Source organism: Poeciliopsis prolifica, unplaced genomic scaffold, assembly GCF_027474105.1.
Source record: "Poeciliopsis prolifica strain line A6 unplaced genomic scaffold, Auburn_PproV2 SCAFFOLD028, whole genome shotgun sequence".
In the NCBI taxonomy this organism is placed as follows: Eukaryota; Metazoa; Chordata; class Actinopteri; order Cyprinodontiformes; family Poeciliidae; genus Poeciliopsis; species Poeciliopsis prolifica.
The window spans coordinates 1,771,582-1,791,761 of record NW_026562403.1 but is presented as its reverse complement, the minus strand read 5'-3'; the positions used below and the strand labels follow the sequence as shown (position 1 = coordinate 1,791,761).

Sequence of the window (20,180 nt, the reverse complement as noted above, 5' to 3'; positions counted from 1 at the left end):
ACTTCTTTCTTTTTTGCTCTGCATCCAGGATCAGATAATGTGAAAAATGAACCATGGAGCAGCCAGGGAGACCACATGGCCTCCCCAACAAAACCACACAAGACAAATAGATATAATTAGACAACCTCTCTGGGTTATTTTTCTTCGAAAATATTTTACAAGACTCCCTTATATTTCCCCGTCCCACTCTCCTTATTCTCTTGGTCCTTTCTTTCAGGTCCATCTGTTTTTCATTCTACGGTCAAACAAATCTCAGGACGAAGTGTCTATTGTACTGGGTTTAGTTAGGTCGGGCCAAGTTGGGCTGGGTCAGGACACATTATTTTCGAGCCCCAACTTGGGAGAGAGTGTTTTAGGGCCATGGGAGTGGTGTGAGAGAGCGGGTGGGGGTGGAGACGATAGGTCAGAGGTCCTCGGCATATAAACCATTGCCACATGCCCTTCGGACTGCGGTCTGAATCCTATTTCCTGTCTTCAAACACGGTTCGAAGAGGCGGGAGGTAGCAATAACACTGAGAGCCGTGGAGAACCTTGTTTTCCCAGCTTCCCTGCACACTGCGCACATATGGAGTCAGGCAACCTGTTCTTATAATGGAACCTAATATGCACACAAACACACACACACCCTACAGCTATGAGATAAGGTTGATCTGCACACCTGGTCATGCTCTGTGATGAGAAATAGTACTACATCCCCAACACACACTAATAAAGCCTTCACTTTTAACAGTGAAGCCCTCTTCCAAGTTTAAAAATAGTGCAATGTAATGTTTCATAGAACACGTAAACACACAGGAAAATCGAAAGATAGTTTCAGTTTAGTTTGTCTTTATGAAAAAAGAGGGAAAATGTTGAATGAAAACTCAAAACTGTTGGTTTTACTAGCCTCATGTTGTTCACACATCTTCAGCAGCAGATCCAACACATGTGTGCTGGATCTGCGTTTGGTGGTTTTGGAAAAGTATTTGTGTCCTCACTCCTCACATTATGATTTTCCAATTTTGACTGACTTCTGATCTCTGGAGGAACAACAATTTGTCTAGGCCTGTACTTTTAATGCTTAACTGAACCTTTATACCATTTTCAAAGGATTTCATTTGGAGAAGAAAAATCTGATTGTCATATTTACTGTCTGTTGCCTTGTTGTGGTTCAGTTGGTTAAAAGGGAGTCATTCCTTCCCCCTGTTGCCACATGCTTGCCCAGGAGCGAGGGACTGACAACGCCACTGACTGATGGATAACCTATTACTAATTATTATCATATGATCGACCAACTTTGACAGAACTGTATTACAGAGGTGCCCCAATCCAAAGCTTACAATCCTGCAAATATGAGATGCATCCTGCTCTATCACACCAGAATCAAATGAATGGCTTGTTACCAGACGAATCACATGATACTAAGAAAATCAAGCAATTTGATTCAAGTGTGCTTAGAGCAGGGATTCATTTAAAATCTGACAGAATTATGACTTTGAATTTCATTGTATTAGATTGCATTGCATTGATTCAACCTGAACATGGAGTCATTTGAATTTCATATATCTGTTTATCTAAGATAAAAGCTTGTAAAAGGACTTGAGAAGATTGTTAATTTGGTGTGTTATAAGTAAACTGAACTCAACTGATGTTTTTAAAATTGCTTCAAATGCAGACATTGGAGTTAGAAAAAAAAATGCTTGTTCTGATGGCTAATGCTGCATTGTGCATCACGCATTAGATCAGTCTAATAGGGCAGACATAATCAACTGTAACTGCAGTGGCATCTGGATGTGTTGAGTAACAAAGACATGTCACACTAATACTCAGCATCATTGTTCCAATGGTTCATGAGTGATTAATCAATTGTAAGGGATAAAAAATAAAAAGTGTCTTCATACCTTTTGTATACAGGGCCTTCAAATTAGCTTTGCATGTAGAAAATGTATGGACATACAGAAAGTTTTTTTCTTTTCTTTGCTTTTTTTTTTTTTTTTCAGTTTTTCACCAGTGAGATTTGGTGATTCCCCCCTCCCCCCCATCTTTCCTGCAATCCCACTAACTGTGTGCTCTGGCAACTTGGCTCCTCATCCAAGCATTTTATAATCCATTTCAAAAGGGCAAACAGGCTGTGATGTGAGCTCAAGCTGAAGTCAGCAGAGCATCACGTTATTAGATAAAAACTGCAGTAAGTGTGCGAATGTGAACGAAAATGTGTTTATACAGGGAAGAAAGTCTTTGACATCAATTAACTCTCATCAGGCTGGTAGAAATATTCTGTGAGCCGATGTCCTTTTGTTGGGGGAGAGTTGCAAGTTTTAATTGCATGTGTGGCATTTAGAGACAATAAATGCATCTTTTGTGGTTATGTCGAAAGTTTGCGTCATTGTTTGGATGCGTGGCGTGTGATGTGAAATCCCTGCCGAGCACTCCCTGGCAAAGCAGTTAGAAAGCTCATTAGAGCGATTCGAGTTGTTTGCTCGTGTTGGGGAGAAATTACCCTCAGTGATACCAAAGCGAGCCCAGGGACACACACTCTCACACACCTACAAAGAAACAGTCAATTCAAGCTAACCACATTGCACTGGATGGTAAATTGTGGTAAACAATGTGGTAAACTCCTTGAAAGGCTTGATGAAATATTTAACAAAAGAAAGATGCACAGTGCCCCAGAGTGCTTGAATCCTTTTTTTTCCCCCTTGCAGAGAGATGCCCTCATAGTAAAGCACATTTGTATGCAAAACTATGAAGTGAACAGTTGTAAACTTTGCAAAGACAGTTTGTTCCACGTTGACCCAAGGCCTAGAGCAAAACAAGAGAGAGGTCAGAGAGAACTCACTCTAATGTTCTATCTAGACTCAAATATCTGTCCTAGATCCACTGGGGGGAAACAAGAGAGCCAGTCGAGGCCATTTTAACCTCCCGATCACACGCTTCCCCCTGCTGGGTTGTGCCATAAAAATGATAAACCCAACAGTTATAAAGTAGCGACATTCCACCCCATCACACCAGGAAATGAGTCTGAACCACAAGTGACTGCTGCTCACTGCTGCTGTGCTAAAATTGCACCTGTTTTTCTTTGTTTTGCATCGCTCAGTCTGGCAACACAGTAAAAATTGAAATGTCATATAAAATGTGACAGCATGCTAATATGTGGCTCCCAGAGGGCATCTGAAAGTGCTGTTGTTGATTTTGTAACTGCAGAGAGAGTCAGTATTCTTCTCATTTCAACCCCAGGAGAAGGGAGGAGGAAAGAAAAACAATTGGAAAAGCAAGGAATACTACAGGGGTGACACAAATTAAATTTCCAAAATCTGTACAAGACCTTGAGACAAAACAAAATTAAACAGCGGATATCACTGCTATACTGCAAATGTCAACGACAATGTTCACGTACTCCTACAGAAAAAAAGACATTATAACATCCTGAAAGCATATTTGTTCCACATGTAAGTAACATAGTGATGGTAACAACATATTATATTTAATTAGTAAAATTAGAAAGGAAAAATACAATCCAGGACTGTTGATAATAAAGAATTGTTTAACAGAAGCTTTTTTATCTTGCCTGCACTTTGCCACACAGCTGAGGTAAAGAATGTAAAATAAAAAGTACTAATACAAAAAAATACACCATTGAACAAGGCTCCTAAACTCCTGTTGAACTCTAAGCAAGTAATTCAAATTTATTGGGACATAAAACAGCATAACAAATATTCTATTTAATATAAAATATGTTCTCCTCAAACACAGTTGTACATTAATTTTCCTTTTTTATTTATTTTTGAGAAGATTCTGTTAGATTTGTTTCCCTGATTGATCAATTACATGTTAAAGTGTCACTTAAATGCTCTTAAAATTTAAGATAAATTCTGACACAAGAGAAACCAAGGTATAAAAATCCTTCCCTCTCCCCAACCCAAAACTATTTAAAACAAGTAATCTACTTTCTAAAAAAAAAAAACTGCATCATCGCATTTTTTTTTTCCTCTTTAGATTTTTAGGCAAAGTCTTACTTTTTATGAGTGAAATATTTTGGCTGCAAATCAAATGCAGCGTAGAGTGCTTTTTATCTTTTATGGCAACCATTTAAATAGTTTGAATGGTTTCAGCAATAGTTTTTCACTGGTAAATATTCCAAGCATTGCAAACTTAGCAGAGAAGCGGGGAACCACAGATTTTATAACTTTGGAGTTTAGTAATGGCTTTCAGAGGTATCATTAAAAAATAAATAAATAAATAAAAAACTCTGGAAATTGCCCTTAAAGAGAATCTCTCTTTTACCAGGAAATGGCAACATGAACTTGGAGTCTGTGTCAAAAAGCCTCAGATAAAACCCGGCGACTTGGCACCTTGCCAGTGCCACATGAAGGAAGCAGATGTTCCAAGTTTGTTTAATAGATAATTTATCCCATACATCTATTTCCCTCCCTCGCTCTTTGTCAAAACACAGACCCGTTTAACTGAAGCATTGAGCTGCACAGCATGTCTTCTCGCACACAGAAACGCTATAATAGCCCTATTTCTGCCCCTTGTGCCACACCAAACACCCAACTCCTGAACACTACAGAAATGACCATCGGGTTAAGATGCTTTTGTGTTCCTTTTCTGTGTTTGTAGGACAAGTAAAAACAAAACAACTACATAAATATGCTAAAGGTTTCTCCCACAAAACCAAAGTCAAACTCTAGTTAAGACAGTCAGCTGAAGGTGGGCCAGTCACACACGATGCTCCACAGTGCTAATTAGTGTCTTCACCCAGTCAGGTCCCACAGCGAGGATAAATATACACATATGTAAAAATAATAAAAAAAAAAAAAAAGAGGATGGAAAAGTCAATGATGACGCTAACTTATTTTCAGTTTGACCTCTGCTTCGTACCCTAAAGAGAGAAGTTCCCAGCGTTATGAGTGCACGTGTCGTTAATGCGTCTGGGTGGCAGGAGGTTGCTCGCCACTGATCATCTTTACCCATCTCCCCGTGGAGCCTCTCATCACCTCCGCCACGCCAGCTCCTCCATCAGGCTCAAGGTCAGGCTCACACACACAAATGATCTCCTGATCAGCCCTTACCATACTACCCCTTCTGCTGCACACCGCCCGACCCACACCCACCCCGCCTCACCTCTGTTCCCTTGCTCCTGCACTCTCCTTCCCCCGTCCTTCCCAGGTTCTAGCATGGCAGGGTGTGATGAATGGGGCATTATTACTCTTGTCTGCTGCTGGCCTGATTTTAGCTCATCCACTTCTGTCTCGTCAGACTGTCTGTGTCTCCATGTCTGGCCTTAAAACATATGTTACTGCCCGACCTACCTCGAATCTATTTCAGTCGTTTCCACAGTGAGAGTCGATGCGACCTTTAGTAGGTTAAGAAAAGGTGCTTGCAAAAATATTTTTCACCACAAACAAAGCATATTTATCTTTTAAGAAATTAAGTGGGGTTAAGTAAAATGTGATTTATCTCTTCACTCTCCAAAGGCGACAAACTTTGGCATCCCTTTTATTGGGTATGCACCCTCTGAGACATGAAGGCAGTAGAGGCAGATGTGAAAATCCACAGTCTTAAAACTTTTGTTTTAGAAAGAAAAAAAAACCCAATAAGAATGAGAGTGCACAGCCACAAAGTGAGGGGATCACTTCTTCAAAAAGTAAATAAAATATGCATCCTCTCTGTGCTCATTACAGATTTATGACTCTTGTTAAAAGAAAAGGTGGCGGCTGCCTTCTTGCATGTCTGACTTTCAAAAAATCAGACGACACTGCTGTCAAGTGTTGTGCTCCACATTCTGTCCAATGAGAGACCGGGAGGGCTGAGTGTGTGCCATCTTCAGCATCCTGTGCAGCGAGAGGAGCATAGAGACTTACTTTCGGGTGGATGGGAGCACGGCAGAAAAAACTCCTCACCTACAGTACGGGGAGCGTACCGTGCAATCCTTTGATGCATACTTCATCAATGGAAAAGTTCAGCTAGTTCAGCCACTTTTCTGGGTGTGTGATTAAGAACGGCAGCACTTGGGGGAGTAGACGTTCTTGCGTCAGGCATAATGAGCTTTGGGATTTGCAGTGATGATACAAGTAGTTTTGCTGTTCATAAAACAACTTAAACACAAAAAAAGCACCCACAACCTTGTTGAAGTCCCCCCACCAACACACATACATGTGCCATCGATCACCCATGTATAGCGCCTTGCTAGAGTATTCATAATGCTTGGACTTTTATGTGTCAGACGAGCACATGGTTTAATTTTGAAGTGAAAACAAAATAGTTATGTGCTTTTTTTTCTATGAAGACAATCTTTAAAAAAGTAAATTCAGTTCTTTTTGCTGTGGTAAAGTATTACTAAATTAAATCCAAAGCAACCACCTTCCTTCGGACGAAATTAAAATATGTGCGGTTTTCCACAAGCCATGTAGGAGGCACAGCAAACGTGTGAAAGAAGTGCATCGGACAGATGAAACCAAATTAGATTTGTTTGACTGACATGCAAAATTTTATGTTGGGAAACTAACACTGAACAAACATTCCTCATGAAGAAACAACCTGGTGGTGGCAGAGTTATACTGTGGGGAACGTTGTGGGGAAAGTTTTTTGATGCGGCAAAGACAAAGGTGAAGACATATAGCCACAGATAAACTAAATGCCTCAGATTAAAGCATATTATGTGCTTGAATGTTTGAGTCAAAGTTTAAAACTTTGACTCAAACATCTTTTGAGTCAAAGCCAGCGCTTAAACTTTATTTGCAAAGTCGGTTCCAATCTGTCTTGAGTTATTTGGGGTAGAAGAATGGGCAGAGGTGTGCAAAGCTTCACTGCAAGTAAGTGAAAGTTTTTGCAAACTTGGTTTTATGTTTCAAGAGCAGCTTCTGCTGTGTTTGCTGTGCTACACAATGCTTGAGGCAAACTGCACTTGGATTTATTATGACTTCCGTACAACAAGCAAGCTACTTGAACAGATTTGATTTAGGGGCATCAGTATACTTATTCAATTCCTATTTATAAAAACAAAAATGAAAACCATGTACAGCTGTCCTTCAACATTCAAAATATCTGAATGAATGTAAATGAATGCTTTTACAAGGAACTCAGGGAAGTATTTCAGTTTGGTTATATAAAAATTATTTTAAGTTGTTTTATGTTTAATGCCTTTACTGCTATTCTTAGTGGGAACCATGTTGTTCTTTTAATGACAAGAACCATTGGTAAATGAAGCACTCTAAGCTGCAATTATATTAAAATCACCATGTCAGCTTCTATCAGCTAAACGCAGGAAACACACAGTGAAACCTCCATCGACAGTGATCACCCTACGTTAGAGAAGATCAGCACGGAAACAGGGACATTACACAAAAAGACACGAGCCGCTTATCATGCTGGAGCTCACTTATCTTCCCCATCACCTTAAAGAGCAGGCACAGGCATGACCCCGGCAGTGGGCTAGTGGGCCAAACGTGCAGTGTGAGGAATGTCAAACTGAGACACGGACAGAGGAGACAGGTGCCGACGAGGACGGCAAACAGAGGCCGTCGGACAGACGATGAGCTAAGTGGCAAACTGGAAGACAGCAACACACACCAGCAGGAATCCGTGCCAGAGCCACACACACACACGTTAACTTACCACCATCACTCGTATCCACTCAAAGTGCCAGGAAGCCAATATATCCTCGAGGATATGGTTTTTATCATGGCTGTCCTCCCAGGGGCCTTGTTTAGGGTCCTTGTGGATAGATTAGAGTGAAATTTTCTCTTTATAAGCCAAAGCAAATAAAACGTATAATCTTTAGACAATGTGGATGTTGGGTGCTATACATTGTTCTCACCAGGTCCGATGAGGACTTTGATCATTTGGTGGGACCAGCTTCAGCCTTTATTTCATTTGTTGATACTCACCTTTGTTTATATTTATATACAAGTTATACAATTTCATAAGTAAAAAAAAAAATATATATATATATATCCAGATTTGCATGTTGTATCTTTTATTGGGCTGTTTTTTTAGGTTTTGCCACATTACAACCACAAACCTCAACAAATTTCATTGGAATTGATGTGACGGACCACCAGAGTAGAGAATAACAAACGTTTTTTGAGACGAGCACCTGTTCCACTCAGCTTTCATGTTGTAGGTGCTGTTCTGCCACACATGACAGGTTGTCTTTAGATTTTAATTTTGGTCTCATCTCACCCATACACCTTCTTCCATATTTTGCCATGTTCCCTACATGAGTCATGGCAAACTGCTTTCATTTGTTTTTTTTTAATTTTATTTCAGCCTCATGTCTTCAACATGAGGCCAGATTTGTTGGATCTCTGCAGCCATTTCTTTGTAGTCTTGTAGTTTTCGATACCAATTTCATCTTTTCAGATTTATAGTACTCTGTGAGATGTCATAAAGTTGAAATGTTTTTATTTATTCTAACACTGACTTAAACTTCTCTTCGTCTCAGAACTGCCTGGTCTATTTCTTGGTTTTGTGAAGCAGTTTGTTCACTAATGAACCTCTCAGACCTACTGAGATTAAATCACCCACAATTTGACGTTGTTCACCAAGTAGTTACCTTCTGAAGACTGTTGCACTAGATTTCGTTTAAGAATATTGGACTACAGGGGTCAATACAGAAATTCATGGCACACTTTTATTTCTAACAAAACAGTTTTCTTCTCTTTCACAATTTGTGATGCATCAATTGATCACATGGTGTAGTTGTAGTGCGACAAAAGTGTGGAAATCTTCATGGAAAAATCAATGTTTTTCAAAAGCACTGTATGTTTATTGGTAACTCAAAGACTGAGCCACAGTCTCTACTCTGTCGGAACAATGCTGATTTCAATTTAATCTATAATTATTCAGGGCAAATGAACAAAACAGGACAAAGTTGAAACAAAAACAATGTGTTGTGGGAATAGCAAAGCTCAGATTGAAGAAGCAATCACAGAAAGTCAGAGGACAGACGTATGTATCAGGGGAGAATACAGATAGAGAGAAATGATCCATATGTGTGTGATAGAAAGAAGAACAGCAAACATTTCACTTTGTTTTGCATAGTGAGACAATACTCCTCTGCGTTCCTTTCACCCGACTTTTTTTGTTTCAAGTCCTCCCTCTATTAGCCGAACATGATTAAAATGCAGTTCCTACCGGCATCTCTGCTGAACAGCCAAAAAGAGACAGCAAAACGGGAAGAAAAACGAAGCAGATAAGTCAAAAGCATCTTTTACAGCGTGTCGCTTGTCATCCCTCACTGGTGCCGTGAAGAAAACAGCACAACTTCTTTTCCTCTCTCTTCCCTTCTTTCTCATTCTTTTCCAGCGGTAAAACCTCCCAGGATACCTGAGGACAACCCCACTGCATCACAAGCTCAATAGCCTCCACAAAACAACATTTCAGTCACGTTTTTTTTTATCCAATTGATATAATTCCCAGTGCTCTCCTTAGTCCAATTACATTATGCCATGTCCCTGTCTCAGCAATATGCACGGTGCCGTGACTGGGACTGAGAGAGGAGATTTGGGGCTTAGGAAGGTGCTGCACAGCTGCTAAATATGGCTCTGCGACTTGTTCAAATTATACATATTTACCTTTACTCAAACAGTTTGCCTTAAGTGTGAGTGTATTGACTGCTTAATGACCCATAAAGAGACAGAAAATTAAACAGGCATGAGCTGAAAAAAACAGAAAACAAAACAAAACAGAGAGCTACAGCAGACAGTTAATATCAGCCTCTCCACTTGGTTTCTGAAATCAGAGATGATCATCATTAGAGTATCGCATGCTTATGTATATGCAAGCGCAGTAGCAATGTTAATTTCGACAAGCCATTGAAATGCACCCTTACAGGTTCAGAAAAAATTAATAAGGCTAATAGGTCACACAAGAGAAGCAGCAAAAGTTCTTAGTACTTGGAAGACAAAGTTTTCAAGATCCTGTTTGGAAATACAATAAGAATGGCCACTGAAATCAAAATTCTGACTTCAAAAGACTGCAAAGCAGCCCCGTGTTCACTGTTTAATTTGCAGTGCAAATAAGAGATTGTGTTTTGTAGGCAAGAGCTATTTAAAAGCACTTATTTTAAATAGTTTACACCTGTCTCATTAAAAACAGTTGTACCTGTGGCGCGTTAGAGCCTCTGAATGTGAAGTTGTTCCATTACTGTTTGAACGTGTAAAATGGCTTTCACTCAGCTTTTTACTGTTAATAGTAGTTAGCTCCAAAACTGTGAGCAAATCCTCCTGGTTTTTCAACTTGCAAGTAGAACATTATCTCATTATCAAAGCTATCCAAAGCCTAATAACAAGTTGTGCCACTTTTGAATACAACTCCTGCTATGAAGCCTGTGGGATAATCGAACTCTGTGGGGAAATCTCTGGCCACTCTTCTTTGTAGAAATGTTTCGATCTGCCTCATTTGTTTGAGCATGAATGACTTGTAAAATGTCCTGCTGCAGCATCTCAATCAGATTTACGGCTTCAACAAAGCCACCCTAACCCAGCGAGAAGTGGACCTGCTATTGTTTTTTATTGTACCAGGATAAAGATGAAATCTTGGTCAAGAAGTTGAAACATAATCACCAATGGCGGCAAAATATTTTGGGGATCATCTAGATGTTGTAAGTGTGAGACGGGTCTGTGTGTTAGTTTTGTTTTACAATGTTTTTGGCCTCTCAGGTTGATGAATGTTTTGCCCACTCTTTCTAATTGCTGCATCATGAACGCTGAGCTTAACTGAAGCAAGCAAGGCCTGCAGAGCGTTAGATGGTGGTCTGAATTTTTTTGGGATCCTTTGAATAATTCATTAATGCATCCTTAAATTTGTTTGGATCCCACTGTGGTTTGCTGGATCCCAAAAGCCTGAGAAATTGCTCTGCAACCTTTTCCAGACCAATCATCATCAATGACTTTGTTTATCATCTGTTTTTGAATTTCTTTTGGTTAAGGCTACATACGATCTGTTCCTTTCTGACGTTTTTAAGCCAACTTCCTGTTGTCAGATTAGGTCGACTTTAGTTATTTACTGATTCTACAGATCAGGCTTAAATCAGGGATAGGTTGACAAATAAAATTGAGCCAAAAAACATGATTCAATGCTTTATTCACAGTTATTCAATGCTTTAACATGGAAAGTATTTAATGGTAGGTTGAATGTTTTTTTTGTCCCTCTTCATAAGTTAAATCTTGATGTGAAAAATGCATTCAAATCACTGAGACAAATAAAAAAAAAATCAAAAATAGTTAAAATGTTATTCATGCAGTTAAAGCTACACCAGTTCTCAGTGACATAATCTCAAACTTTTGTAGCAATGTTCACTACAATTGCCTGCTAAACTGCTGGTTTAGCAGTTTGATATTGTAGAGAGTCTGGGTGAAAAGTCATAGGAAGACCTTACAGACCAAGAAGTCATTTATTCATAAGTTCAGTTGCTGCATAGAAAAACTAGGTAGCCACATATTCTGTCCCTCTCCAGAGTAATATCTGATAAAAGATAGAACTTGTTTTGTTACATGATGTACTTGTTATAGCATTTAGCATCAAAAAAGCTTGAGCACAAAAAACTGTCTGAATATTTTGAAGCAACACTGGAGAAAGTTTTTTTTTTCTTTATATTCTGTTGTTTTTTGTAGGAACTGGCAGAAAATACAATTTTAACTTCTTCGGGTAAAGGAAGTTACTTGATGAATTTCAGGTAATAACTAGGCTTTGTGTCAGACTATATTATTCACAAAACGTATGTCTGTTTCAAATATGCTAATTTCTGCTGTGATCAATGATGTTCTTAAAAACTCCAAAGAGTCAAGCAAACAGCACTGTCTTAGTGTCTGAAAGACCACCCAGCAAATAACTCACCTTCACTCAACAAAAGTGCAAAAGTTTAGGAATAATGAGTTTTCCATTTTCCCTGTGAGGACAAATTTACCAAGAAATGGGACAGGAAGGCACTTTTCCTGTAGATACATGTGTGTGAGAGAGATACTGATAGATATACACACAGGAAGAAAGAGAGAGGAGGTGCACCAGGCAGTAAGCCCCTGAGCAGGACATGATTGCAATGTGTATCTTATCTGTGTCAGGTCCTCCTGAGGCTAGTGGAGCCTAGCTGAGCGGAGCACAAGCGCTTCAGTGACCAGTCAACCGTGTGAGGGTAATCTCCTCACTCCTTCACTCTCTATCTCTCTCTCCCATTCACTCTATCTTTCTCCGTTTTCCCAGTAAGCCCTCCTGTGGGAGAAAGCTGAGCTGCACACACATCCATGTTAGACACTCACAGAAACAGACAAACACATTTATCCACACGCACACACCCGTGGTCTCTCGCACACACACATAGCCTAAAGGTGATTGCATCCAGCCAGCTCTGTATGTGGAGCCTACAGGTGAGAGCAGACATCATGGGCTAGATTACACAGGGAAGACCCTGTAGCCAGCAGAATGGCGGTATCATCGGAATCATCAGTATCACTCTGCTCAAACTGTACTTTAAGAAGTTTTATAGTTTGACAACAGATAACATCTTTAAGACAGCTGATGAAATAAGTAAGGGTGCTGAGCAAATAGATAAGATTATATTTGTTATATTTAATTATATCAATGTAGATATTTTAGGCCTAAATAGCTTTGGTTATAGGCAGCTCCTTCCTGCACAATCAGATCACTTTTTGAAGTAAAGATCAACTAATTCATTAACTAATTATGTGGGCCAAGAGAAGCGGGTTTGTCGTACATTGCTGTGGGCAAACTGCGTGTCAAATTTGCGGACGCACCAGAAACAAGGTTCAGCTTATAACTTTTGCATGTGAATAAAAATGTGATTAACTGCCTTTAAACATATGTAATTAACTAATCAAAAATGAACGTATTAAAAGTTCTGGCCCTTGAAACATTTGTTCATCTCTGCCTTTCTTTCATCCTTCACGTTCCTGTCGGCTCGGCTTTAACAACTCAGCCGTCCCAATCAATTAGCCGACATGCTGGACTTTCATTGAGATTAAGTGACTAATATCAGTGCTTGCTCACGAGAAAGACACTTTTCACGTCTGCCCAACAATCTGCTAAGTCAAACCACATGTGATAGGCTAAGGCATAAAGCCTGCAAGGGGTCCTCTCAGCAATGAAAAACAGGTGCTCTACTTTTTGGCCATGTAATACCCCATTTAGCCTCTGGAGCAAAGGTTATACCGCTAATAGCTGCCTTGTGGTGCACTGGGAAGAGCTACGCACATGGCTGTATTGAACATCTGGGACAGATTGTACATACTTGCAACATATGCTTCAAGTTCAATTAAAATGAGGCCTTGGCACATTTATTAATCTTTTTCCCCTTCTCCTCGCTCGCTCTTTCACTCCCTCTGCTCTTCGAGGTCTCTCCTATAGGTTTGTGCTATAAAAGAGGCCTCCTTTGACCCGTCCTTCATACTTACTCATACCATCTGAAGCTGTAGCTCGCATTCAGTGCAAAAGATAAGTTCGCCTAGCTCTGGAACTGTTATTTGTTCTGCACTTAACCAGGTTGGAGGTTGAGCAAAGAGAAGTGAGAGAATGTGTCAAAAGAAAAAAGAAAAAGCAGCAGAGGAGGTGAGTGAAGGCAGAGTCAGAGGAGAGCTGAGATGTATGCATAGAAAAAAGTAAAATGTCCCCCTTTCAACCTCTGTACAGCTTCAATGAAATGCTAACAGTGAAGGAAAAAGATGGATCAAAATGTATGAAGCCAGAGTTGGTAAATTGTGGCTTTTGTGGCAGCTGTGCTATCCAGCACCCCCAGCCTTCTGTGAACAGAGAGCAGGACTTTTTTTGGGGGGGGGAGGGATAATCAGTTTGGGACCAAATCTGACTGCAGCCACACAAGCTGCCTTTGCACCTCATTTCAATATAAAAGTGAAAGAAAAAAAATATTTTTTATATAATCTGTAGCTTTCCAAATGCCTATATTTTCATTTCTAACCCTGAGAGGAGGGAGGAAATGCAATGAAGGAGGACAGATGTAAAGAAACGGTAATAAATAAATAAATAAATAAATAAATAATGAAAAGGGTTCAAGGTTGTCTGGTGCATATCTTCTGTTTGTAGCTTCCCTCGCTCCCCCTCCCGCACATCACAGCCTCTGAACTTCACAATCATGAAACTTTTCTTGTGCATCACCGTGGGAGAGGATGTAATTCTCACATATCTTTGTATGCTCATCACCAAACTGGCAGCCCGGCTGACTAACTAGTGAAATGACCGTTTGACCATCTGCACTGCATTTTTTTTACTCTTTTCTTCAGTGCTTGTGTTAGAAAAAAAAACACAGTCTGTCTGCAGGCTTACTGCTAAAAGGTGGGCTTAATTACACTATGCATGCTCTTATGGTAGTGTAAACTCACAAAAGATTTCCAAAACTAATCATGCAAATTATTATTTTGCACTTTACTTGCTAACCAGTAAATTGCAAAATGTTTTATGTATCCCTAACCCTTGAACTCATTAGTACAAAATAGACAACCTGAGCACACATATCCCCATAAATGGCTATATTGGGGGTGGCAGAATAATGCTGCGGGATTCATCATCAGACAGTCATCAGCAGCCATAGGATGATGGGAGGAGACTTTTCAACACCAAAGTACAATTACAATTTTGGAATAGTTTGTGTTTCTCCATCACATCGAATTCCATTAAGCTGCATTGAAGCATGTTGCTGTAAAGTAACAAATGTGAAAAAGTTCGAGGCATAAGCATTCTTTTACAGAACCATGTATGGTGTTTTCAAAATTAGAAAAACAATTAATGGTTGGATCTTAGTAAACTCTTTGATGCTTCTTTCATACTGTGATGAGGTAAATCTTATTGTAGCATCGGAAGAAAACTAATTTAAAATAAAATGAAATTTCTAAAGCAAAAATTCAAGCACAGAAAACACAAGTAAGTGTATACAAAAACAGATTTTGCAGGGGGGGGGGACTACAACTCCCAAGGGAGCATTTTTCAGGTCCTATCCAGTGGCATTTGTTTCAGTAGCTGTTCCTACAGTGTAACGAGCGGAGGCCGTAAAGCAGCCACCTGTTGTTACCTGATATTGTCTGGACAAGGACAGATGCTGTTTTACTGCAACATAAAGGCACAGAGAACGGACCTGAAAAGCTAACTAAGCACTTTAAATAGGTGCATGTTCCCAGAAAGAAGGTTGTGAAGCTTAATGTTATTAAATGCAAATTTAACACAGAAATACAGAAAGTAAAATCCAAGGAGAGAACACCAACCACTTCAGGAGACCAAAATAAAACAAACTGCAAAGTGGAAAGGTGAGGAATGCGCCATGCATGTACCCAAAGAGAAAACTTAGAAAAGGTTAAAAGGTTGTACAATCTGTGAACATGTGTTTGTGCCTGAGGCGGTGAGAATAACTGAACAGGGGGGAGGAGATGGGAGGGGAAAAAGCAGTCATTTTGTTGAATGTCTGTATGTGTTTCTGGTCTGTGAAGCAGTGTCAACCTCTCCTGAGGCAATGTGTGTGTGCATGTGTGTGTGTGTGTGTGTGTGTGTGTGTGTGTTGAGTGCTTCCCAGACATGAGAAATAATTACCTTGTCATCTTTGTCAAAATCCTCATCCTCATCTTCCAGCAGGTCCTCCACAGCTTGCTGACAGATGCAGTGGAATGAGAAAAACAAGGAGAAAGAGGCATTAAAAACATTAGATAAATATCAGATAAACACAATCTCAATGGCCGAATAGGGACATTAAAGCTGATTGGTTATGCTTATGTCTGCCTAGAATTTGTTAATGAGTATGGAGAGCCTGCAGATAGCTACTGGATTTATGGGTGCTAAAAAGTCATCAGTCTTCAGAAGTAGAAATGTAATTTTAGAACCATTTTGTTGTTCAAACATGTTGACACTTCTGGAAGTGCAAGCAAATGCTCTGACTTTGAATTTCAAAGGACAGAAGATTAAAGTCTATTCAACTACGTAAATTACATTGCAATAAAAAAAAATCAGATGACACAACATTCTGCTGGGAGGCGACAAAAAATAAATAAATTCTGATTCTGCTTGGGCTCTACTGAACTCCTTAACCTTTTGCATTGGGAAAACTTCGAAAAGGTTAAAAGGTATACAAAAATACCACCTCTACGTTTAGTACATTGACCTATTTCACTGCTTTTAAGTTCTTGCAAAAAGATGCTCCGTGAGAGAAAACGAAAGAAACGAGTCCTAAGCCCGGAGAGAAAGTCACAAAGAACAGCAACTATTTGCTTCAGTGAAGCACGACCATTAAACTGGAGCCGGCGTTGCTCAGAAGCCCCAAGACGACACGAGACATACTGTACAACAAGAAGAAAAATTACTCGCCTTAAAACACAATCACATTTGCACAATTTCAGAACAACAAATGCTGTGCAGCACAACAATGGAATAAAGAAGTTATTAAGCAGAAGAAGTTTTACGTTCACATCAAGATGCATTCAAATGAACAAAATTCAGATTTTAATATCTATACTAGCGTTTGGATGTACAAAGAATAACCACAGATGTATCAATAAAGTGTTTGGTGAAGAAAATCACATTATTTTTAGCTTGACTGACTCTGCCCCATGACTTGTGCTCAGAAGCTAAAAAAGCTTGTTTCTTTGTGACCTGTGAATGCACCATGAGGAATAACAGCCAGGTTTCTGAAACTGCAACATTCTTAAGTGGGTAAGTTGTTGCTGATGAAAACAAAATCCTCAAAGCCAGCTATATTTGATACCTATAAGAACAGTGATAATAAAAACATTGTCTAAGATGCCATTTTTACTTTGTGTTTTCCGCAAAGTTTTGTGGAATAATCCTATCACAGCAGCTATACTTTGGAGGGTGCATGTCATTTTGTTCTTATTTTTCTAGCTTTGTTCATTTCGCACCTGATTTTCCCAGAAACAAAATGGAGAGGTCTGCCACAGGATGTAGATTCATACTCCACCCGGGGGGATTCTGACATTTAGTGTTCAATGACACAGACAAGTCCTACTTTTCTTTGTAGGCATTCCTAATTTCAGTGTCTGAAAAGCATAGGCCATTGCTAAACTTTATTCACCCTCTTTCTGTCAGTCAAACATTATAGTTACGAGGCCACACTCTTGCTTCAAATGTACATCAGCAAACACTGACATTATGAGTCAAACACAGTGGTCAACCCCAGAATTTATCTGCTCTCTGCCAAGTGTTGTGTTACAGAGTCCCAAACTCCCTGTAAACTTTCATCAGGCCCCGACTTCACCACAACTATTCCCACCTCCAGATACAACACAAACTACTTTGGAGTCATCCAAAAATCATTACTTAACAAGACAATGGCCTTTGTCCTTTTTGTTTTTCACTGGAATACGGGGGGAAACTGTGCAGCGGCTGACATAAGCCTCTTATGTAAATGCAGCTTCCCACACAAACAAAGAGGAGTTCAGAACAGCAGAGTTGAAAGGGTAGAATCAATAGCGTGAATGTTTGTGAGTGTGTTCTATCAATAGCTCTGAATCACTTGGGTAAAGAGTTGTGCATGTATGAACAAAACTCCACATTTTTTACTGACAGAGAAGGAAGTGGTTACTCCGGCTGTGAACTCCATCATCCTCCAGACAAATAAGCACGAACTGTTCACATTTGACAGTCTCTTTATTGACACAGAATACACCCAACACCAGAAAAAGAAAGTCTTGCACTCAGCAAAGATGTTTACACAAGTCTGTAAAATGAAAGCCTTGTGGCATTTCCAAGCAAATGAACTATAACTGTTTAAAAAGACATCACAATTCCCCTCGAATCTATTCACGCATGCCAGCATAGCAGCATAATAGAGTCCTCCACACAGAGGGTTTACCAGGGCACGCCTGGCACATGTTCCGAACTTTAAACAAAGGAATAAGCGTGAGCTAGCTGGAGAAGCATGACCTACAGAGACAGGGAGAATGATAGAGTCGTTTGTCTCCCTCTGCTCTCTGCTCCGCTCGCTCCCTTCTATTGCCTCTGGTTACAGATAGAAGTCATGTTTCCTGCAATGAGACACAGTGTAAAATTAATAAATAAAACGACACGGAGCATGTCGTCTGCCCTGAAGATTGCCACGGCTAAATGCGCACACTGGAGTTTCAGTGAGGGAGGATATAAATTACCACAGCTGATGAATTTCAAATATCTTTTAGTCCTTCTTTGAATTCCTCTCTTCATGTCTGCTTCCGTTCATCTTTTCAAGATTTGTTTGGTGTATTTTTTTTTTTTTTTATTCGCCTGCTTATCCCTCCATTATAATGTTGTTTAAATAACTATCATTACGCTGCGCTGGCATCAAAAAGCCTCACTGTCGACAGGATCGCATTGCCCGCAGAGCTGCTCCAGTCAGCTCAATACATACCAAGCCGAAGATTACCATATTCAGACCAATACAAATAATACAAGGATGACGCCGGGTATTACTCTGTGCCCCATGAATACATAGATTAGAGGCTGATAATATAAGTGAATACAATGACATTGAGAATTTTAATGGCTCTGAAAGTGTAAATGTATCTATTTGGCCCAGGTTTAGAGCCAAGAAGCTGGGTTAGAGTAGAAACCATGCAGCATGACGAGGATTGTTTTCAATCATTCCATCTCCTATTACCTCTATGCTTGTGTGTTGGTATGTGCATAATCTTAGTTATAGCAGGGAGCCAGCGGAAAGAAAAATCCAAGATACACCACAGCAAAACCTTGTGTACAGAAGCATTAACTGTAAATTACATGATTTGGTTGTGGATACGCAGTGCACAAATAATATTTCCAGCAGCTGCCTTTCAGGAACCTGCTTGCATGCCATCAACAGTGCAACAGCACCCCTAGTGTGTTTTTCTGGACAGAGACAATGGGCTCAAGGTTGCAGAGGGCTATCACTGTCATTTTGTGACTGGAGAACACATGACTCAACAGTGCCACTGTATGTTGATGTTTTTCAGACACTGGAGCTTAACAACAATAAAGTTCAGTGTGTTTTAATGTGAGAACGATGAAAAATTATAAAATATTTAAAAACTGTGTAGCATGCATTCATAATCAGCCCTATGCAGTCAATAATTTAGGAAACCACCCTTCCTTCTCTGTAATTACAACTGCAGTTCTTTCAGAGTACGCCTCTGTCAAGTTTTTACAGCTTGAAGGTAGCATTTTTTTATTTTTTACCTTTTCTTCTTTGCAAAGTAGCTTAAGAGTGGTTGTACTGCATGGGGACAGTCTGTGAATATTTGTTTCCAAGTCTTTGCACATATTCTCAGTCTAATTTAGATTAGGACTTTGACACGTGTATGGTTTGATTTAACCAATCATCTGGCTGTATGCTTTGCATCACTGTTCTGCTGACTAGTGAACCTCCATCCCATTCTTAATTTGTTTTTTTTTTTTGCACTAGGTTTTTTTTTCTAGGATTGTCTAACATTTCTGTCCACACATCTTCCCCTCCACTTTGACTTGATTCATTGCTGAAGAGAGGCTTCCTTGCCATCCTCATGATGGATTGAACAGTGCATCATGGCATGTTCAGTGCTTGTGAAATCACTTTATTCGCTAACACTGCTTTCAGATTCTCCACAACGTTATCCTCTGTTATCCTCTGTTTCGTACTCTTCATAAAGCTATTTCTTCACTTAGCTTCTCCAGCCGACCTCTGATGCCCCTCAGAACATCTGTACTCATTCAGAAAATACACCACACACACACACAAGTTGACACTAATCCAGTAATGAGAAACCTCTATTGACAACAAGCAAACTAGATTTTATTGGTATGTATCAGAGTAAAAGTGGCTGAACCAAACTGCAGATTTATGTGTAGAAAGTGTGTATTATCTTATTTCTGATTGCCAATATGTTGGTCTACCAACATTAAATTCCAATAAAATACATTGAAATTTATTGTGGTACCATGATAGAGGGGGGTATGGATATATTTGCAGGTCACTGCTGATCTAAATAATACTAACCACATTTTCATGTCATAGTCCTGTGTGGACTTACACATGAGTTGAAAGACACTCAGTAAAGAAAAACAACTGCGACTTCAGACAATCAATTTCCTTGAATCTAAACTGAGCATAACCTATTTGGATCAATGAACCAAGTGCTTACAGCAGCTCAGGAAAAGGGAAAGTAAAACTGTACAACCTGAACTAGTAGCAACATCATTTTCACCCTTGCTCAGGAACACCTCTGAGTACGCATCTCTTTCTC

General features: G+C 39.7%; 1 protein-coding gene across 6 annotated transcripts in view; it reads right to left on the bottom strand.

Annotated features, from left to right (window-relative positions):
- Positions 1 to 20,180, bottom strand: part of mctp1a (multiple C2 domains, transmembrane 1a) — a 127,019-nt gene that overhangs the window by 18,108 nt on the left and 88,731 nt on the right. For 3 of the 6 annotated variants that reach the window (XM_055049235.1, XM_055049236.1, XM_055049240.1), the window contains 2 exons: positions 15,532 to 15,588; positions 7,597 to 7,695 (listed from right to left, as the gene is read on the bottom strand). In XM_055049235.1, the coding sequence (XP_054905210.1) occupies positions 7,597 to 7,695; positions 15,532 to 15,588 (156 nt within the window). Of the gene's footprint in view, positions 1 to 7,596; positions 7,696 to 8,700; positions 9,310 to 15,531; positions 15,589 to 20,180 lie in introns of those variants that run through there. The other 3 variants (XM_055049237.1, XM_055049238.1, XM_055049239.1) reach the window with 2 other exon arrangements.